The sequence below is a fragment of the Rhinopithecus roxellana genome, chromosome 9 (genome assembly GCF_007565055.1).
Source record: "Rhinopithecus roxellana isolate Shanxi Qingling chromosome 9, ASM756505v1, whole genome shotgun sequence".
Classification (NCBI taxonomy): Eukaryota; Metazoa; Chordata; class Mammalia; order Primates; family Cercopithecidae; genus Rhinopithecus; species Rhinopithecus roxellana.
Window position 1 is genome coordinate 28,550,653 of NC_044557.1, and position 23,751 is coordinate 28,574,403.

General features: G+C 35.6%; 1 protein-coding gene across 4 annotated transcripts in view; it reads right to left on the reverse strand.

The window, feature by feature from the left end:
* Positions 1-359: 359 nt before the first annotated feature.
* PLAG1 (PLAG1 zinc finger) overlaps positions 360-23,751 on the reverse strand; it is a 51,428-nt gene continuing 28,036 nt past the window's right edge. The window contains exons 2-5 of one of the 4 annotated variants that reach the window (XM_010362535.2): positions 18,819-18,923; positions 10,685-10,783; positions 7,518-7,876; positions 360-6,993 (exon numbers count right to left, since the gene is read on the reverse strand). In XM_010362535.2, the coding sequence (XP_010360837.1) occupies positions 5,733-6,993; positions 7,518-7,759 (1,503 nt within the window). In that variant the 5' untranslated portion in view covers positions 7,760-7,876; positions 10,685-10,783; positions 18,819-18,923 and the 3' untranslated portion in view covers positions 360-5,732. Of the gene's footprint in view, positions 6,994-7,517; positions 7,877-8,095; positions 8,534-10,684; positions 10,784-18,818; positions 18,924-23,751 lie in introns of those variants that run through there. The other 3 variants (XM_010362536.2, XM_010362537.2, XM_030938196.1) reach the window with 3 other exon arrangements.

Sequence of the window (23,751 nt, forward strand, 5' to 3'; positions counted from 1 at the left end):
CTGAAAGAATAATTTTAGTACTGACAAACAGTAAGTGTTAAATAACTGCTAAATGCCAATTTTATCTCACAGAAACAAGCAACTAATATCCTTTTTTGAATTCTAAACTCACCTGGATTAAAGTGTTGATGCATCATCTTTTGACTTTTTTTATTTACAATTTCTATCCTTCCTCTAAAGATACAAAAGTTTTAAAACAAACCAAAAACCTAGCTTTTACATTTCATTTCAACAATATTGTCCTAGAGCCAGCTATTAGAATATTAATCAAAGGAGAAAATATTTATAATTTGAAGAAAAAATGCGATAGCAAATAGAAAAGTATCATCTATTAAAATTTCAGGAAGATCTACATTATCTAAAGCCATTCTATAATTTTATTCATATATTTTGTGGAATTCACATATCTTATTCTTACAGCAAACATAACACTGTAGGCCACAAGAAGCTGCAGTACTATTGTTTAATTAGCAGCAAATTAATATTTTAAAACCGGTATATGGACAATAAATAGCCTGCTTCTTTGGATGTGAATGTTTAAAATGTAGTATCACTGCAGCTTCATAATGTGATTGCTATTTTACAGAGCTTATACACACACAAAAAATATGATCTTTGTCTATATTTTATACAAATACAACAGTAGTTTGTGAATACATTTTAAGTACATGATATACATGATAAGCCACTTGATTTCCCAATATTACAGAATAGCAATTTTAAATGCAATAAAAATATACAAAATTCGGCCTGGAATGCAGATTTTTTCTTTTCTATTTTGACTCAAACTTTATCATTAGAACATTTTTAGAGTACTAGTCCAAATACTTTTTCATTAGCTAAAAATACAATTTCAGCAGTCCAGCTTATGTTCAGGTATGATGCAATCCGTTTCCTAATGGATTCCCAGTTTTTGTTAAATTCAAAGGGCTGTTAGTAACATACAGCATGTTCTTCACTCCACACCCTATTATAAAGCCCACTTTCCATTCTGAGTTACAGTCACCTTGTGGACAAAAGCTGGGTTTGTTCTGGTAACATTTGCATGTCCGAGATCTCCTTTTGCAAGTGCACATGAATACATTGTGGTGGTGTAAAAGTTTGTTAATGACAAATTAAGTCACAGTATAAAAATATATTGTACACTTTTACACCTAATGTAGTCCTTTTTCTATGGATAAAAAAATACGACTGAATGAGACAGAGAAGTTTGTAGCACCATGAAGAGTTGTAGCCCAAGTTACATTAGCAGCATGATCCAACATAATATTGAAGGAGTGTTTCTGAGAAGATAAACATTCATTCTGGTTCATCTGTACCACTGAAGCTTATACAATGAAGTGTTTTATACATTAGCAATAGTTCTGTGTCACTTCTAGGCTAGATAACATCAAAAGACACTGCCTTCCATCCTCAGAGGGTTCACAACATCATAGAAAGGGCCTAAGTGCAATCTGAGTGTGCCTTCACCAATGCTGGTCACATGATCTTCTTTTCTATGATCCCAAAGGAGCTCCCTATGGGTTTTTAGCACAAAACTGCACAACTTATGTAGATCTATGTGATCACAACAGACTATCTGTGTTGTAGACATGGCTGCTGACACAGTGTGAGAAAAACAAGGCAAGTTCAACTTAGGCACACATTTACCAGAACTAACAGCCAGCCATTGCTAATGACGAATACTGAACATTGAAAAGATCTCCTCCAATGTCACATGGATCTCAGTAGGCTAGAAGCAACTTGGGTGAACTGGTATTTTTCAACTTACGTACTGGGAAGACAGTGTGCTTTGAGACACGTAAACCTTGTAAAAAAATAAACCATTGTAAAACCTTATGAAAAGACACACACTGATTCTGTGCAATATAGCAAATTGATAAGAAAACACTGTAAAAATGTACCTGTTTAAAATACCATCTACCATTTTTGTACACAAAGCATTATATATCAAAGGCCTACATATATATCATCTAATGGCACTTGAATTATAGTAAGTCTTAAAAGGCATAACCTATAAGAAAGTTTCTGTAAAGGTTTAGATTCATTTTGAAAGTGCTATATCTTGTAATATGTGTAGTATAGACGTTGACCAAGCTCTATTTTTTAAAAAAATATTGGCCTATAATATGTGTATTGCTCACTAGATGAACGATCCTGAAAATATGTACTCTTTAACATTCATTATTAGCTTAATAAAGCAATCAGCTCTGGCTCATGTTTCAGTCAGTATATGGTTTTTAAAAACCGCTACTGTCCAAATTAACACAATATATCACTATATTCCACAAATGACTAAGAAAAATAAAGCACAAGCAACAAATAGGCAAAAATACACAGCTTGAAAGAAACACTAAATGAAATAAAAAAGCTGCACACAGAGTGATGTATAATCAGCCAGGACAACTGAAGTTTTAAAAAACTGAACTTGGTAATAGGATTTTAAAATGAAAGTTTTAACAGTGATCGATAACTATAAAGGTACTTGTATACATCAATGGATAGCATTGCTTACAGTGCCAAGATCCTTCCACACTCACATTTCCATGTTTGGTGACCTAATTTGTACACACATGTGGAAGTGAAACTGAATGAGGTTCAATATCTTGTCTGAGGTCCAAATTCTAAACTACTTTTATTTAATGTTAATCTCCCCCCCACTTTTTTTTTTTTTAACCAAGCTAAGGCACTACCAGAAATTTCAAGGATAATGATTCTGGCCACTGGAGAATGAAAACAGCATTGGCAATACTTATTTTTAATCATATCTAGTTGACATAGAAACTGTTTGTTTCTATAAACAATCTTTTTCTAGGGAAAAAAAAAAGCCAATTCTGTGTTACATCCTTGTTAGAACGTTGTGCAATTCAAATAAGTGAGTCTGCCTCATCTTTAATAGAAATTCTCTCAAAAAGGGTTTAGTGACCAATACAGTCAATTTTTAAAACAAGTTAGCTGAATTCCCTCTTACTCTGAAGTGTTATTTCAAGTCTGTGGGGGCAGGAACAGGCAAAGAGGTGTACATATGAAAATTAAGACTCCACAATTTTAACACTGGTGCCCTGAAAGATGTGCCTCCATGTATTTGAATTTCATGCAGGGCAAGATTTAAGAGTGTGTGTGTGTGTGTGTGTGTGTATATTTATATATATATACACACACAGATACACACATATATGGCGCTATTCCCCATTTCCAAAATGCTTTACTTAATAAATCCTGGTACTCCCTTTTTAAAATTAGCAGTGAATACAGCCTACTAAGGCCAATGTCTCAATTCACTAATTTGATGCCTTCTTAAGTAAATTTTAAACAGAATAAAGTAGTGCTTCCACACTTGCTATTTGTGATTTCTATTTAAAAATAGGTTTTCTATTTGTGCTCTGTCACCAATTTTTTTCCTTTTATATGGTGATTAAAGCAATATTGAACACTAATCATTCAACTAAAGATTTAGGTAAGCAATCTGTTTCATAGAAACTAAAGGAAGCAGTAATGAAGCAGAGCGAAAAGCCTACTTTCAGAACAAATATTCTCCTAACCAAAAGCTAGGAGCAGTTTGAAAAATTTAAAAATGTACTTCCTTATTAACATATATAATTTTAATGCCTTTGGAACACACATTTTTAATAAATGTAATTTTTCATAATAAAATTTAAATACATAAGTATAAAAACTACTGCTCCTAGGATTAAAAAAATATAGGAGCATGATAAAATATCAGGAGCCAAAGCTCCTTCAGAGAGCAACTTTGATTCTATGAAGTGCGATATGTGTGTGTGTGTGTATTTTATATATATATATATATATATATATATATTGAAGCCCCCATTTACATTATTACAATTTACATTTCTCCACAAATTATACTACTCCCAAATATTTTAAATAACGTATTATATTCAGTAATCTGCACTCATTTTTAGAAATTCTTGGTAAACATTGCAATCTGCAGTGATAACTGGCCCTACAAAAAGGAAAGAAGTTTCCATATAGGGCTAATGAGTGCTCAGAAATATTTTTCTTTCTTTTTTTTTTTTTAAAGAGATATATACTCTTCTAAAAACCTCCCACCCTTGCCCCCGTCCCCAATGGAGAGGGTCCCAAAATAAGGTGTTAACAAGTGCTTAATAGATATGTTTCTTAGGTTAATGTCCCAACTGACCCTTAGAAAAATATATTAATTAGACCTTTAAGAAGATTATGTTGGTTGTCTAAGGTGAGGAAAAGCCTATAATTATTCAGTGAATATAATATATTCTCGATTATTACTTTCATGTTAACCAAGATAGGCTTGTTTTACTTTACTTTGTTCCCCTCTACAAACTCAACTTATTTGCAACACTCCTATCATTTCCCAGAGAAGCATGAAAGTGGGATTTTACTGTATATATTTCTAGTCACTTAAAACTTTGTGGTAGTTCCTCAGGTAGTTTTCTAATGCATTCAACTTCAAATTCTCCATCCAAAAAATTGCAAGGAAAGATGGATTCACGTTGAATCAGAAAGATAACATGGGGGTAGGACTGTTGTTTTTGTTTTCTGCTTTTGGTTCTTAAGGGAAAGAAAAACGTATCAAATTCAACAAGAAATGATATAAGCAATATGCTTTCACTTTACTTCTAAAAAGTCCAGTTTTTAACTGCGGCTACAGGGGCCATGATCCCTAGACAAGTTCGCAAATGTAACCATGTTCTTCACATCTATCTTCCTGCTTAGAAGTCTGTCACCCACAGAGGCTGAGTCAGTCCACTCTGGGATAAACACACCTCATGGCTGCAGTTCCACAATGGCTCTAGATTATGTACTAACCATGTACCAACAATCAAAATAAATTGCTGGCTGTACTTGACCCACCCCTTGGATGTGAAAGGTGGAAAAGACTAAAGAGATCTACCTATGTATTGACTCTGAAGACCCCAATGCCATACACTATTACTATTATTAAATGAAAAGGTAGCATGTTAAGAAGGATGAAACATGACAAAATATCTTGTGTACTAATTTAGGGCCAACTATTAAGTGGCACGAAATGCCATGTCACCTAACAAAGAGTCTCTTTTTGCTATAAATACTGATGCTTTGTATTTAGGGTTTATTTTTCTTAAAGGCTCATAATAAAGATGGCAAATATTTTAGCCAGACAATAGCGAGTCTTCAGAATATACTGATCTGAAATTATGGTGTATCTAACAAACATCTGTTTTCTTCCCAAACTGGACTCTTAATTCATTTGAAGTACTTGATTATTAATCCATTTAGATGCTAGTAAAAAAATTTAAACCCTTTAGTTATTCACAAACATTTTATACAATTTACATTCTATTGCTAAACTTTTAATGAGCCAGATGTCAAAAGGTAGAGCCACTGTTATTAGACAAAAATGAAAATTTTAAGATCTAAAAGTAATTTGAAAATGGGATTTATAAAGGTTTACTACAAATAATGGCTTTCCTATATGGAAAAAAAAAAAAAAAAAAAAAAAACCAACCTCTTAAAATATGACAATTGGCAGTGAATCAGGACAAAATACCCAGGTAAACATAACTGAACACAAATGGTTCCAAAGCTCGTTTTAAAAGCTAGTTTCTATTTTATACTGGCTTAATGAGAATTTGTATTATACAAAAGCAGAAATTTTTATACTGTTTTAAAGTAGGCACTAAAATAAAAATGGTCATCTAGGGCACGGCTACACATACATTTCTGTAATACATCCATGTCCCAGAATCCTACTGAAAAGCCTGATGGAAACGTGGGAGGGTGGTACTTGTGCTTAAACTGCTGGTGAAAGCTGCTGACAGTGAGTGCAGAGACCCAAGCCCTATAGTGTTTGCAGGATCCTGAAGATCCTGTGTTTGTGGGGGGAGCTGGGAAACAGAAGAATGTGCTTCTTCCTGGGAATAGCTCATTCCAAGGCTCCCCACTGATAGAGGATTATAGGGAGGACCATTTAAAGGTATGAAATTAAACAACTGAGAAAAATCCAATGCTGGTGTGTTTAGGGGGTCACTGATGGAGATAGAGCTTTTGGATAGGGAGAGGTCCCCTGCACCATCATCTAGGGACCCAATCTGAGGATCCAACCCTAGCTTAGATGATGATGATGCTTGAGAATCTTGGGATGAAGAGGGCACGCCACTTTGTAACTCCATCAGGTAACTCTCAATTTCCCCCTTTAATGGCTGTTCTTTTTCAGGAATAGAAATTGCATATGAGGTAGAACTGAACGGATATTTGAAAGAAAGGTGGTGAGAGGGATGAACAGTGTCCATATCTATTGGGCATGTCATTCCCAAAGGTAAAGTTGTGATCATTTGGTGGGCAGATCCCGAGCTCTGCATGGACTGAAATGGAGTGTTGTAGAGGTTTAACTGCAAAGTGTTTGTGAATGGCTTTGATAACAGTTCACTGGAAGGTAAGGACATCACCGGAAGGAGCTCGTCTTTTATAGGCACAGACACATTGCAGGTAAATGGGTCAAGGAAATCCACTGGTTCTGTTTTGACCTTCAGAAGCTCTTGATTGTGACTCTTCTTCATATGTCGAGTCAGGTGATCCTTTCGCCCAAATCTCTGTGCACAATACTGACAAAGGAAGTCCTTTCTTCCAGTGTGCACCACCATGTGTCTCCGGACATCCTTTCGGGTGTAGAACCGGCGATCACAATGTTCGCACTGGTGCTTTTTTTCTTTAACCCCACCAGACGACTTGCCTGCATGAGATTTAAGGTGCTCCAGAAGCACTCCCGTGCTTTCAAAAGTTTGCAAACATACCTTACAGGTGAGGTCACCACTCGTTGCGGCATGCAAGGCCAAGTGACGTTTAAATCCAAGCTTGGTATTGTAGTTCTTGCCACATTCTTCGCACTTAAACGTCTCTTTGTTAGGGTCATGCGTATGGAGGTGATTCTTCAGATGATCTTTCCGGTGAAACATTTTCTCACAATAATTACACTTGTGGGTTTTCTCAGGAGAATGAGTAGCCATGTGCCTTTAAACACAGATATAATCTATAAGTAGTTATCATGACAAAAATGGCATGTATTCACTTTTCAAATGGAAGCTAAACTGCTATGCTAACACAGAATTCCCTTAGTAATGGAAACTGTTTAACTTAATATATACCACAAGGATAGTTAATATACCTAATTACTGCAAAACTTGAGCCATTTAAGTTGCCACTTTAGTTTTTGCTGGTTTCCAGCTATCATTACAAAAGCAAATGAGCAAGACTGAATATACTCACGTAAACGTCCTTACCCTTTTCTTGTTGTAATTTCTTTCTACAAATGGAAATTCTACCCATTAAGCATTTTATTTTAAAAAGTTCAAAGACACTAACACATAAAAGTATGTGATTTAGAATACTAAAAACTAACCAATGTCTAATCTACTTAACATTTTCCTCTCTGCAAATTAGCTGAAAAATGTGTATACAAATACATACGTTTACAATGGCTTCAAACAGCCAACATAAGAGAAAATATAATCTGAAAGACAAATAGAGTTTAATACCTTTGTAATTTGTACTTAGAAACAAAGGCCTTGGTGCAGTCTTGTTGTATGCACTTGTAGGGCCTCTCTCCTGTGTGAGAGTAGGAGTGAACCTTTAATTTCTCAACACTGTTAAAGGCCTTGTCACACAGTTGGCAAGGAAAGTTTTTTCTTGGTTTGGTTTCACCACGCTTACGTTTCCCTGAAGGGACTTTCTGGGTATCTCTTACTTCTGACAAATCACCAGGAATGACAGTGGCCATCGCAGCCTAAACCAGGCCTTCTTGTTGGACACTTGGGAACTGCCCAACTCCACTAAATGATATAGCTTTAGGTGGCTTCTCAAGTTTCATGTGGTCGTAAAAGAAAGCAAAAAGGGACTGGAAAAAAAAAATAAGAAACAACTAGTTTGTAACTAAACTCAATTTTTAAAAAATTTATTTGCTATGTGATGCTTTTGAATTAAAAAAGAAACCAATAAAATGGATTCAGCTGGTCTAATGTAATATCATTACATTACATTAGAAACCCCATAGGTTTCTTTATATTTGTCAAAATACATAGAAATGCATTGCTCAGAATGAACAGTTCATACATACCCTGAAATTCCACTTGACACATGTTTGACTTAGGCATAGCAGTAGTGATTTCAGGAACTCTCATGAAGCATCAAAACATGACTCTAAAAAGTGGCATTATTAAGCTTCAATTTTTACAAAGGATGAGAGAACATAAATCTGACTAAAAATGTTTCAGCAAATATTTCAGTCTCTAAAAATCGGTTCGATTTGTGCATGTCAGCTCTAGTCAGACTGCATTATAGGAAAACAGAGATAAGCAACTGCAAACTCTTTTAGGCACCTTGTGAACCATCAAGTCTGTGGAAGAGGTACTTCACGCAGCGCAGAGACACTAGAGGCCTGAAAGAGTTGAATGCACCACCCAAAGTGATGCATTATACCAGTGTCATCATACTCTGAGGGATTCCTGAGTCAAGAGTAGAAATGATTCATCTTCCCAACAAATACTAATTCTTCAAATAGTAAAACCTTTTGATGTTTTATTAGGTGAAGCGCATGGCTCTTTGTCATTTTGGGAGAAAGACATGGTTAACGTAATTTTCCTCATCGTTTTTCACATCACAAAAATTTTAGGCACACTGAGGTTAGTAGGTAAATGAGTCAGCAGGCATCCCCGAGAGCTGAGGGCATTGGCCTTTGGACACACCTGCACCCTGTGCAGCAGACCTGTGTGGACTTCTGACATGGCACACAACACATCATCAAAGAGGTGTTTAAGGTTGGCAAAAAGGTGTGTCAGAGTTTCAATTTGTTATTGGTGCTGCAAAAAAGAATGAAATGTACATATTGTACAGCAAGGATTATATCTTTTTAAACAAAAAAATTTAAAAATCAATTAAAACCTTTAAAAATTCATCGACAAAACATAGTAAATATTATTGACTCTGTTTCTAGGGTAAGAAAACCAACTCTTCAAAGATCCAATTCTTGAACGTTTGTAAAGGCTAATTGAGTGATGTACTTTTTTTCTTTTAAGACAGAGTCTCACTCTGTCACCCAGGCTACAGTGCAGTGGGGCAAGCATGGCTCAATGCAGCTTTGACTTTCCCGGGCTCAAGCTATCTTCAAGTGCCTCAGCCTCCTGAGTAGCTGGGACTACAGGTACGTGCCATTATGCCTGGCTAATTATTTTTTATTTTTTGTAGACACAGGGTCTCACTGTGTTGCCCAGGCTCGTCTTGAACTCCACGGCTCAAGCAGTCCTCCAGTCTCAGCCTCCCAACATGCTGGGATTATAGGCGTGAGCCACCACACCTGGCCTGTGATGTACTTTTAAGAGACCACAGAAATAATACCTGCAACCTCTTTTAAAAATATCTGATTTTTAAATTGAAAACTTGAATATGACTAAATGACTGTTATTAACTACTAATCAATTGATTTTTTCACCCTGCTACATGTTTAAAAAAAGAAAACCAACTTCCTTATATCACCTTGTTTTGACACCAGACTGACACTGACACTTGCTGTCCCAAGCTACTACCAAGCTACTATTAGACTGACTTTCACGGATTCCAGTTATACTTTCACAGGAGCTCTAACTATCTACATTTTTGTAAAATTAACTGTATGTTACAATAGGTCTTACTGTATTTTAATGTAAAGGCTGTTTCTAAACAGGCAAAATACAGCAGTTATCCACTTGCTTGATTAAAATGGTAAGGCATATGGGTAAGTTCATCAGTACTTGCTTCAAGTGTCTTTCTTTATTGGCTAGATAAAGGCAAGGCCTTTGTGCTACTCAAATGGTCTAAAAATCTGCCTTGCTGTTTAAAAGTGACATTAACACAATGCAACTGACATTACCAATGGTAACATACGTTCTTTTTGTTTTAGATTTTCTGGATCTCAAGGACTTCTTGCTCTTTTTCTGTTATATTCTCATTCAAAAGCTAGGTCCTCTGCCTCCCTCGGAAATATCTAAACAGCTATTCTGCTGTGACCAGTAATGACACTATAAACTGGCATAAAGCATTCTACCAAGGCAGGAAACAAACTTTAATTTTCATTATTTGATTTCCTAACCTGATACTTTTATGCACCTATTTAGAACATCGTGGGAAACAAGTTGATCATTTCACAACTGCAAAATCTACATGGAATGCAAAGTATCTGAATCCCTGTATATAACTAATATCTGAAAATACTTCAAAGACTGGTCATATTTGCCATTGTTTTATAAAATCTAACCATAACGGGCAGAGAATTCCAGTTAAGAAAAACAACTTCTAAGTTATTAAAAAAATTATTAGAAGTGCACCAATATGCAATATACAAACAATTGATTGTACTAAAATTGGTGATAATGAATATGTAGTAACAAATCAATTCTGTTATCTTTGGATGTACATACTGAGCAATGAAGATTGCACTGATTTCAAATATTACACTTTTCTAAGACCAGCTGAAATTTTTTCATGGCTGATAACACCTTTTTATTTTAGTATATTACAAAACTCAAATTAATTATCATAGGTGCATTTGAAACTATAGGATAAGGTTGTGAGCTCAAAATCTAATAAAAGACCACATTCATAATATGCATAACAGTCAAATACTTTAAAGATGCATGCACAGAATTACAGTGATTTTCAGTTCAATGCATACCTGATTACAGATGGAAAAAGCCTCAGACTTTGATCTTAGCCAGTCCCATTGACTCTTCGTGGAAGAGAGTGGAATCCAATCCTTCCCATTTTGGCCAATCTATGAAAAAAAAGTGAAAATGGACTATCCTCTAAATGGAACCGGTGTGTAAATGATGGAAAATACAGGATAAAAGAACTGCAGTTTCATGGCACATGCTTACATTCCATACTCTGCTTATGAGTCATGCATTAATTTTCACCAACTACATATGTTTATTAGGTCTAAGCACATTTACATGACCAAATAAATGCATAAATAAAAAGTATTACCTAGATAAATAGCAATTTGTGATGCTGAATGACTCCCCACTTCTTTCCCAAATTTATTATTTCTAAAATCTGACTTACCTACTGAAATGGATATTAGGCCTACTGTTTATAAACCAAATGATCAAAATTTTATTGTTTATTAATATTATGGAAGTGACAATCTTAGGCCCCTTTCGGAGGGTGTATCTGGAGCCACCCAAAGAACAACAGGCTCCCGGTGAAAGCACTCATGCCCATACTGTGCACACTAGCACAACTGGGGCTTCTCAGAGCTACACTTTTGCTATCTGCAACACCTGCCAATTTATTTTTCAGGATGCTGCAAGGATGGCTGAAATGTAGCAACAACTCTGCACTCTTTAGATTTCAAAAGCATGCAAGAGAAGTTAAATATAGATTTGCTACAGAAGAAGGGGGTGTTAGGAAGAGAGCATCATTTGATTTAAGAGGTCATTGTTGAAAACTCTTAAAGTAGCTTATAATGTCTATCAGTAGTATGATCATTAGTAGACTGAGATCACACACAGAAAAAAATCTGTTAATTCTTGATCGTACAAGTAAACATGAAAAGAATAATGGTCAAAAGTCAGAATAATCTAGAATCATCTATTGTAGAGAGCACAAGGCATAAGAGATCAGTAAACTCAGAGTATTGTAAAGATGAACATTCAGAAATCATGATTATAAAGGGATCATTAAATCAAATAGTTAAAATATAATAACAGACATGTTAATGACAGGTTAAATAAAAATAACTTTCAAATTCTTAACACAAATCTAAAAATGTCCCCTGTGATAAAACTTTCATTCTTGAAGAATTTGATGATATCTAAATAAAGTATTTAATAGAAGGCATTCAAGCATCATCATAAAAATGCCAAGGGTATATCTGAAAGCAGCAGTTTTTTATAGTTTAAAAGACAAGAAAAGCAAAAATTTAGACCTATAAAAGATATTTTAAACATTAAAGCAAAAGCTCCATTCTTTTGTAAAGCACAGGACATGCATAAATGGAAGAACGGAATTCTGCACATCAAAATTACAAAATAATAACATTAACTTTGTAAATACTTACTTGCCCAGGGCACATACTGAGTTTTTTGTAGGGTAATTAAGAATATGAAAGACCATTTTGTGTCATTATGTTATTTTAAGAATATAAATACCTGACACGTGTGGAGTGTTTTCATCTCTATTATCTCCCTGGAATTCAATGAATCTGAGAGGTGGATGTGTTTACCATCATTGCCATTTTAAGGTGAGAGGCCCACAGAAGATGAACAACTTGACAGCATATTTGTGATAAAGAAGGGATGAATGCCCTAAAACCACAACTTCACTTTTTTTCTACTGTTTTCTATGACAAGGCAGGTTAGCAAACCAATCTGCAAGTGGATAAATCCTGTCACTACACTTAAAAGATCAAAAGTGGGGATAGTGCCTGTTTTCTCTTTTAGAGCTGCCAAATATGCCAAATATCCAAAAGGAAATAAATTTAAGACTTAAAAAGTTTAAAAGATAGTTTATAAAGTCAGTTTTAAATAATTTAAACAACTGTTAATGTAAAGTAATAGCTAATATATCTGTCTGAGTGGATAACGATTTGGGTAGAAACAAATTGAAAACCCAAGTTAACTAGTAAACAATAAGTTTATGTATTTTTTCCTTTAGTCTCTAATCCATATAAATTTTATTGCATTCTCAAATACATTCATAAAATCTTTATTTATGCTTATTGTTCAATGGCATTTTACAATAAAAAACTTCAGCATCTAAGTATTTCAACAGTTTGAAATTATGTATATTGTGACATATTCCAATAGTTTAGAAATTACTCATGCTATATATTTTACAGTCTAAAATAACACAGCCAATCATTTTACTTTATTTTATCCCAAAATATAATCTCGAATTTCTTAATTTCCCTAATTGAACCTATTTTGAGTTCTTATGAGTTGCCAGATAATTTCAAAGTTCTGCTAAATATTTCCCTCCAAAAAAGAAAGCAGGACTGGTTAGAAATTATTCTTTGGATTGATATAATAAAAATTGAACAGTTTGTATTTATGTAATCCTAACTGAAAAGTTAGATAGATTGGTTACTGTGCTTTTCAAGTGATGAAAATTCTTCTTTGCCTTGGTCTGACGAACTGTGAATCAAAGTAGAAAATACATACACCCATTTCAAATCACTCTGTGATGAACAGCAGTTCAGAGTACCCTTCTAGTTTTTGTTGGTACCAGAAGCAGCATTTTTTTCTAGGGCAACTTTGCATACAGAAACAATAGAGTATGGAGTGTTTGTGCACACACACCCAGGTTTATCTTCTGATGTTTTACATTATTCTAAAACAGTGACTCATATAGAAAACTAACAGGCAAAAATGAGTCATACAGCAGAGGGTCTACTAAAATCAGTTCCTATGAGATGCCAGCAAAAGAATAGGCCTGTATTAAAACTGCATCTATATTTTAAATTCCATAGTTCTGATAATCATTTTGCTAAGAGCTGTGAATTTTTTCACTTACCTGCATCAATAATTATTTCATATTTAAAAGTCAAACACAGATTTTGCTAATTAAGGGCAAATACCATCAAGCATCAAAGCTTTATTCTCCTTTATGCTTATAAGATGCCTTTAGTAAGTAATTCAGAAGAATTCAAAAATTTCCTTAAAAGAGGTTTTTCATATAGAGTAAGTAAAGTAGGTTGCAAAAGGAAACTTACCAGTTTTTAATATTGTAATTTACATGTATGAAACACAAGAGAGTTTTGAATAATGTGAAATCTATTACTAAGATAACAACTGAAGGCAGTCAGTTTTGAAGTAAGAGCAACAGTATACTTAGAACATTTTTAAGAAACAACTTCGGTGTTTCTGTATAATTCGTAAATTTTTATAGCATTCACTTTCCATAGGTCTGTAAAATCACTTATTAGTGAAAAATAACAGAAAGAAAACTATCTTATAAAAACCTAAGAATGAAAAATCAACTGCAGACAGTACAGGGGCAGAGAGGTTGTGCCAGTTTTATTCACTGTTGTTTCCCATAAAAGGCAGTTAAAATAACTGTTGAATGAATGAAAAAAAATTAAAGCAGGTCCAAGTGCTTACCAGCACCACAATGACCTACAGGCTTGCTTAGTCATCGTAATAGACATAAGACAGAATTTACAGTTGGCCCTCTGTATTTGTGGGTTTTGCATCCATGGACTCAGCCAACCATGGATTGAAAATATTTTTTAAAAACTGCATTTGTATTGAACATGTACAGACTTTTTTGGTCATTATTCCTTACACAGTACAGTATAACAACTATTTACATAGTATTTACATTGCGTTAAGTATTATAAGTAATTTAGAGATGATGTGAAGAGTTCATGAGAGGATGTGCATAAGTTATATGCAAATACTATGCCATTTTATTTCAGGGACTTGAGCATCTGTGAATTCTGGTATCCCAGGGAAGTCCTGAAACTAAATCCCTCATGAATATCAAGGGACAACTGTATATATCTATATTCAAGTCAAAGATAATGTAGTATGAACAAAATTTGGTCCAACAAATTGAATAAGCTAATAGAACAGTATTTTTTTTTGAAACTAAGCAGCTATTTGAAAAGTCTTAGATTAAAACAATAGCAATTGTAATAAAAGGTTATCTAAGAATACTTATTTTGCCTCAGAAAACAAGCATTCTCTAACCTTAATACCAAGAAATCAACTAATACAAGTAGATAACATCAATTTGGCTCCCATTCCTAATAAAAATTTCCAAAGTGAAAACATGCCTGATGCCTGCATTAGTCCTTGGTATGGGGCAGGAAGGACAACTAGACCCTCAGTTGGGGCTGCTGGTCCCTACAGAGGGGAACAGAAAGGAGCTGGAGCAACTACTGAGAAGCAGGAGACATAGCCAAGACATGTACCTAACTCGCCTGAGTTACAGCAGGTCCTCAAAAATGCATTTTATAACTGGAATGTGGAAAACTCAGTATTTACTTTCCTAAATTAGATGTCATAGTTAACTAAAGTTAATCAAAAATAAGGATGCCCTTTTTGAATTATTGTTTTATATTTTTAACTCATTTTGAGCAATTCATTAAAATATAGTTCATCTTTTTGAAATTTACCATAAAAATTAGCCTTACTGATGTTTAGAAATGTCTTATATTTAGCATACAACTAGTTGAGAAGTGAGGGGAAAAATGGCATAACTTTTTGTGTAAGAACCAACAGGAAAAAGTCAATGAATTCCAAAGTGGAATCAGGAAACCCCAATATCAGTTCTCTTATCTCTACAAGTAGGATGTTCCTTTTCAGGCCACTCATTTTCTAGAGTACCCAGAGAGAATGAATAGATAACCCAATGAAGAAGGAGTATCAAGTAAATATCCCCCAATTCAGACATATTTTCCTTGGTTATTTATTTTATAGAGCAAAAATGCCATGTTAAGTTAAAAAGTGTTTTTCTCTTTTGAAAACTCCTTTTTTTTTTTTTTTTTTTGGGAGACAGGGTCTCACTCTGTCACCCAGGCTGGAGTGCAGTGGTGCAGTCTTGGCTCACTGAAACCTCCAACTCCCAGGTGTAAGCGATTCTCGTGCCTCAGCCTCTGCAGCAGCTGGGATTACAGGCGTGTACCATCATACTGGCTAATTTTTTGTATCTTTAGTAGAGATGGGGGTTTTGCTATGTTAAACTGGTCTCAAACTGCTGGCCTCAAGTGATCTACCCGCCTTGGCCTCCCAAAGTGCTGGGATTACAGGGATGAGCCACCACACCCAACTGAAAGCTCCCTTCTAATGATCCATAACTAAATGGATCTAAATGATCCACTTCATTTTAACTGCTATGTGGGGTGGGGGGTGGGGGTGGGGGGTTCCCTATGATTGTGTATTTTTATCAAAATAAAAAGACTTAAAAATACAATGGGTGGTACAACACTGAGATATTTTCATTTTCTTCACACAGGGCCATTAGTATTTTCAAAGAGGAAATGAAAAAGAAATTGTGCAAAAGGGAAGCAATGATGCTTCAGAAAGCAAAGAAGGGCAATTATATCTGAATGCAAAGTAAGATTACTTAATCAGTACTCTATTTTCAGATAATTTCTTGTGCTTTTTTTTTCTTTCTATAAAACAGTCCCAAAATATTGGTGATCTGGGTCTGATTACAAAGTAGTAGCCCACAGGTCAGTTCAATCTGAAAACTGCATGTATCCGAAACTGTGGTAAGTTATTGATCTTATTACCAGTAACTGCTTAAGTTTCTGGGGGTAAAACAAAAATGTTTGACACCAACTATAAAAATGTTCACAATGAAGGACCCTAAATGTCTGGAGAACATGCCTCCATTCATGTATAGTTAATTGCCTAATGCTATTAAAATCGCAAATACAGAATAATCCAAATTTCATGTCTGAACTGTCAAGCACTCATACTGAATCTGTCTATAAATTCAAACAAAAAGGCAGACATCAGACACTTTATAAAAGTGCTAAGGAAAGAAAGTTTTACTTAGCTATAAATTAAAGTTTTACTTAGCTATAAAAGCTCAAGCAGAGAATTAGTTTTAAGCCATCTCAAAGTAAAGTGTACTTTAAAGACAGGCTTGTGCTATGGCATAAATGTTGTATATGTGCTAATGCTTGAGTAGCACTAAAAAATGTAATGAAAACAGGATTTGTGGCCTGGTTCAGGTCTGCACATACCATCCATCTATCCTCCCTAAGTTATGCCCATGTGGATGTCCAGGATAAAATCACTTCTAGAAACAACCATTTCTATTTATTCCCACATAGTTAAGGTTAAACAGGATCAGTTCTAGGCAAAACCATCATGTCAAGGGTAGCTGCTCTCTCCTCTGCCTCCCTCTAGAGGATGCCATGTACTCTCTTGGCTGGAACAATTAGATTTGTTATCTATATTCCTTGACTAATTCTATTTGATCAAGAATGACCTTGAAAACCTTACCTCTCTGAACCTTTTACCCTTAAAATGGACTGGAAAGCTCTTCTTGAAATGACCTGATATGTCTTTCCCCCAGTGACAGTAAATTCATCAGCAGGGATGCTATTATTCATTTTCATATCCCTAGCACCTGGTCAGCAGCCTAACATGTAGTAGACATTTGCTGAATAGAACTGTGGTCCCTTTAAGGGAATTTCAGGAATCAAACCTAGCAGGTAAATATGTTTCAGGTCTCCTGAAATTTCAAATTGGTTATAAAGCAAGCTCAGAAGACAAGCTCCAGAGAAATACATGGTTAGTTTGTTTTGGCAGAGAGGTAGGAACTTAGGGAAAGCACCACCGCCACCTGGGAGTCCATACTGCTTCTGTGTCCCCAGGAGAGGTGTCACCTGCTTTGGCAGACCTCAAAAGCCAGGGAGTCTCAGGCTTGTGCTACCCAGAGCCCACCAAGCACGGATACAAACCTGGGTAGCACTCAGCCAGCCTGGACGTTTAGAACACTTCTGCTTTAAATGTCCTGTTCCATAGCTCCTTAAGCACATGGAACCTGTATTGGTCATGATTTATCATTTAGAAATAGCGAGTGAAGTTCTATGGGAAGGAAAAAGGAACAAAGTAAAATTTAAAATCTTTAAAAAAGGACATCCTTCATGTGAAAATAAAATGTAAGGATCATGTTTAAAATATCAGAGAAAATTTTCAACTGATTACAGATACAGGAGAATAAAAAAGGAGAAAACCTGCATAAATGTGGTTTGGCTAAGTAAAACTAATCATTTTTCCTTTTTCTAGCTACTAAAACACATCTTCATTAAAAACAAGTTTAAAAACTATAGTAAAGAAGAAAAAGCAAAAAAATCCATAATCCCTAACATGAAAGATTTTTATAGTATACAGATAGCTAAAATATTTATAGTATACAGATAGCTAAAATTTTAATGCTAATGGCGTTGATGCTTAAACCCATAGAATGTTGTTCTTATAGAAAATTTTAGCCAGATTAATTCGTGTACCTTTAATTTGATTGTCAAGCTCTGTTCATGTATCTTATGAAACCCTGTCCAAGGCCTCCTTTCCCCCATCTGCCATCAGTGAAGAGTTTAGGAGCCCATCCCCTGGTACCTGGCACAGTCACCATTGGCTTTTTTTCCAGTCTCCCCATCCTAGGGCTGGGGGTCCTGGCCTCTCACCCTCTAACCTATCTTGAAGGTCGTACTGACAGACTTACCTGGTACCATATCCATGTATGCCTGGATTTCCAAATATTGCTACACCTTGATTCTGTGACACTGAGCTGCGCCTACAGGTTAGGAAATCTAGATGCTTGTGTGTGTCCTCTTCCCAACAATGCTGGCAAATTGCTCTTGTTGCATTGGGTTCCTTATTCTAGCATCTGCCCCATCCCTGTGAGCAAGTCTAATCCCCCTCTCCACCTGCCCATAGGTAACAGGATCCTTCCCAGGACAAAAAGAAAAAAGAAAAAAAAAAAAAAGATATAAGGGCAACATGGGATAGTGTATCGCTGAGCAAGATTTAGAGAAAGAAGAGCTTAAAAGTACATCTGTGGGCTATCTGGGGAGCAGGAACAAATTAAGTTTTTACAGCAGCTATGTGTTTTGTGGAAAGAGTGAGGAAGATTATTCCTTGCTAGTATTTCAAGCCTCCCATTCAACCATAATTATTACTGAAGTCCTGATCACAGTACATACTGATAGACCCTAAGATCGTAAGTGGCATGCTTATTATGTGGCATGCTTTTCAAAGCTTTTAATATTATATCTTATAGTATTTAGGAAGTGGAATAATTAATCACTTTGAAAGTCATGCCATATAATGATAAAAGCCACCTACCTGAGGCCCTGCTCCAAACTCTAGCAAGGCAACCTTATTAATAGACCGTCACAGAATGAAGCATTCTGGGTGCCAAATACGGCCAAGGCAGCACCAAGAGGCAACCTAAAAAGAAAAGAAGAGTTAGTTTTAAATTCCAAAAGTCAGGCCAATCTGGTTAATGGCATATGTACTAAACTGCTTTTAATTCATTATCATTTATTCACATTCTTTGCACTTTATTGAAAAATGTATCTTAAATCCTGTTAAAAACATATAGTACATGGAAAAATGAAAAGTACACAAATTAATATCCCTAGATTTATATATTTTCCCCTGGATCACAGTTATCTAGATTACCTCACATTTTTATTTTGATAAATTATTTCACGTTTACTGTCATTTCTCAAAACTGCTGCTTATTTTCTTTATTTATGTTCTAAACACACCCATTATCTTCTCTGCAACACAGTTTTCAGAAAAACCTTTTGTGGTGTCTATCTTGTCCTTAACAATTGCTATGGGAGAAATCTTGCCCTATGAGTGCTTTCCTCAGTCTGAGACCAGGCCATCTGTCCACAGAGAAGGGTGCAAGCCACTGAGCGCCCTCAGGCAGAGGCAGAATAAGGAGCCAGGGACAATTTCTGAGCTCTTGAATTAGTCTTTATGTTGTGATTATTGCTTGTTTTCAATTAAATTCCCAGGTCATGTCCATCCTCAATGACATACAAAGAAAATGCAAAATGTATTCTGAAGTATTCAATGTTTTGGGTTATCTTCAGCATCCGTCTGTTGGTGCAGGTTATGAAGACCAATCTCTAGGGATATTAACTAGGAGAGAAAAGGAAGCCACAAGTTCTATGCAGAAAATCACCTGCTTCATTTCCCTACACCAGAGGGTCAAGGCTCAATTATACATGGTTACCACTCTACTAAGACGAATATCTGACACTGATGGAATAAACATTACCAACACCTATTATGTATGGTACCAATCTCAATTACTATGGGTACAGACAGACATGATTCCTGTTCTGTAGGAGCAGACAAGTTAGTTGTGGCTGGAGAATATATACCTTTTGTCGTGCAGAAGCTCTTTAGTTTAATTAGATCCCATCTGTCAATTATGGCTTTTGTTGCCATTGCTTTTGGTGTTTTAGTCATGAAGTCTTTGCCCATGCCTGTGTTCTGAATGGTATTGCCTAGGTTTTCTTCTAGGGTTTTTATGGTTTTAGGTCTTACGTTTAAGTCTTAAATCCGTCTTGAGTTAATTTTTGCATAAGGTGTAAGGAAGGGTCCAGTTTCAGTTTTCTGCATATGGCTAGCCAGTTTTCCCAACACCATTTATTAAATAAGGAATCCTTTCCCCATTGCTTGTTTTTGTCAGGTTGTCAAAGACTGAACAGGCAACCTATAGAACAGGAGAAAGTTTTTGCAATCTATCCATCTGACAAAGGGCTAATATTCAGAACTACAAGGAACTTAAACAAATTTACAAGAAAAAAAAACCCAATCAAAAAGTGGGCAAAGGATATGAACAGTCACTTCTCAAAAGAAGACATTTATGTGGCCAACAAACATATGACAAAAAGCTCATCATCACTGGTCATTAGAGAAATGCAAATCAAAACCACAATGAGATACCATCTCATACCAGTTAGAATGGCAATCATCAAAAAATCAGGAAACAGCAGATGCTGGAGAGGAGGTGGTGAAATAGGAATGCTTTTACACTGTTGGTGGGAGTGTACATTAGTTCAACCATTGTGGAAGACAGTGTGGCGATTTCTCAAGGATCTAGAATCAGAAATACCATTTGACCCAGCAATCTCATTACTGGGTATATACCCAAAGGATTATAAATCATGCTACTATAAAGGCACATGCACACGTTATGTTTATTGAGGTATTGTTCACAATAGCAAAGACTTGGAACCAACCCAAATGCCCATCAGTGATAGACTGGATAAAGAAAATGTGGCACATATACACCATGGAATACTATGCTGCCATAAAAAAGGATGAGTTCATGTCCTTTGCAGAGACATGGATGAAGCTGGAAACCATCATACTCAGCAAACTACCACAAGAACAGAAAACAAAATACCACATGTTCTCACTCATAAGTGGGAGTTGAACAATGAGAACACATAGACACAGGGAGGGGAACATCACACACCAGGGCCTGTCAGGGTGGGGGGTGGGGGGCTAGTGGAGGGACAGCATTAGGAGAAATACCTAATGTAGATGACGGGTTGATAGGTGCAGCAAACCACCATGGCATGTGTATACCTATTGTAACAAACCTGCACGTTCTGCACATGTATCCCAGAACTTAAAGTATGTATGTAAAAAAAGAATATATACCTTTTGTCAAGTTAAGATGTATAAATGTTAAATAAAATCTGCCATAAGGTGGTATCACAGTGACAAATCAACATTTAAAAACAATATTATATGCTATAAAAAAGTACCACAGAAGATCAGAAAAGGAAAACAGTACTACGGATATTTGGTGATTTTTGCCTTAAAAAATGTACAATTAAGAAAGACAAAGGAAAAAAGTGTGTGTGTGGCTGTAGGGGTGGGCATGACTGCAAAAAAGAAGTCAGAGATTAGAACCATAGATTATTAGATTCTAAGATGACCTTCTGGCTACCATGCAGCATAGTTTATACATGCTGTACAGATTCAGGTGAGAAAAGTGCCCAATGGGCTGGACTGTTCACACTCATGTACTCATTATGAGATGCTTGGCAACTGTAAAACACCAAATGGATTGAAAGCACTGAGAACAGCAAATGCTTTGGGGAGGTAGGACAGGAGAAGGACGAAAGGAAGTGCTTGTTTGAATGAGACACAGAAGATATGTGTTGGAGTTATCCAAAGCAGACATGAAAACCAGCAAAAATAAGATTTACTAGAAGAAAGTCTACTTATGTGCCCAATAGTATTAACAAAAAGAGATATGAGGAAGAAAGACAATGATAGTTGTACAGCCAACTTTTACAGAGACAGACCCAAGCCAAATTACTGGTTAACTGCTGATGGAGCCTAAAGATCACCTCTATGAGGCAAAATCAGGTAATTTAAGGGGAGAAAGAGCAGAGATAGAACTTTAAGGAGAAGGAAGGAAAGTGTGGCAGAAACCACAAAAAGATAAAAATGCTAAGAGCTACAGAACCGGCCCATAGGTTCACCACTTAGGCATGAGGATGCCAAACTACAGCAAGAGAAGTGGGGCAGGAAGGAGTGAGAGAATTGGGGGAGGGAGAATGAGAATGTGTAAGGATAGCTCATTGGGTGACAAGGAAATGACATCCAACAAGAGGATGTTTTCTTTCTAGGAGTTTTGCATCTAAAGAGAAAAACAAAATAGGGGGTAGCTAAGGGGGAACTCAAGATCCCAGAGGGAGAGACAAGAGAATGCTTCCATGCTAGGGATAAAGACACAGGGAAGAAAGTAGGGCATTCTTGGAAGAATCAGGGTAGAATGGGATCTAGAGAAGAGGGAGAAGATTTTGCCCTGGATAAGAAAAGGGGCTTCTTTATCAAACTAGACTTAGGAGGGAGGTATGTTCATCCTGCTAATTTTTTTGGTAGCAAAGGCAAGAAATGCATGGAGTTTGCTCACCTTGGCCAGTGCTGAGTAGAAGGGTCCTATGTCTGGGAAGAATGAGAAAGGAGAATGGCACTTGGCTAGCAGAAAATATTTGCCTTTGAGAGAAGCAGAGGAGTGTCCAGGGTATCCTTGAGGTTTTTACAAAAACAAACAAACAAAACTTGCAATAAAGGATTAAATTGCTTAGTTATTGCTGATGGGAGTGTAAACTGTTGAAACCTTTCTGGAATATATTGTGCAACTATGTAATCAAAGCCATTTAAAAGTTAATATATGTTGACCCGATAATTCATTTACAAAAATTTAAGCAAAAATTAAAATATTTTAAGTTTAAAGATGCTCAAAGTGTATTTTAAGATTAAAAATTGATAATGTCAAATAAAAGGGGTGAAGTGTGATATGCATGTGATAGAACAGCTACGCAGCCATTAAAAACCATGCAGTTACAGAATATTAAATCCCATGGGAAAGAGCAGTTAAAGAATACTAAGTTACGTGGGGAAAGTTATAATGTTAAAATTGTAAAAAGCAGGACACACAGTAAGTATATACACTATGATACCAATTTTTTAAAACTATGCACTTAAAACTAGCTCTCCCTTTCCCAATACTGTTAAATGTACCTAGGTAAATTACAAACAGAAGATTAGGAAGACATAAGCTTTACACTTTTCTACATTATACAAATGTCTTTATAATCTTTACAATGTCTTTACAATCTTTACACGTCTTTATAATCGGAAAAAATTATTTCACCAAAAATATATTTTTTAAACAAATGCTGCTGGAAAAGTTTGATATCTACACATCAAGAAAATGAACTTGGAATCACATCTCACACCGTATAGAAAAATTAACTCTAAATGGATCATGAACCTAAATGTAAAGCCTAAAACTATAAAACTTCTGGAAGAAAACAGAAAAATTTCTGTGGCATTCATTTAGTCAAAAAGTCCTTGGTCACAACACCAAAACCACAACCCATAAAATAAACACACTGATAAATCAGATTTCATCAAAATTTAAAACTTCCCCTCAAAAGACAATGTTAAGAGAATAAAAAGGACAAGCCACTGGAAGATTAGAACAACATCTCTGCAAAGCATTTACTTCATAAATTACTTGTATCCAGAATATATAAAGAACTTCCAAAACTCAACAATAAAAAAACTCAATTAACAAATGAGCAAAAGATCTGATCAGATATTTCACCAATGAAAATATATGAATGGTAAAGGAGCACAAGAAAAGATTGTAGATCATTAGGGAAATGCAAATTAATACCACAGTGAGATAATGCTATCTACCCATTAGAATGACCAAAATTAAAAA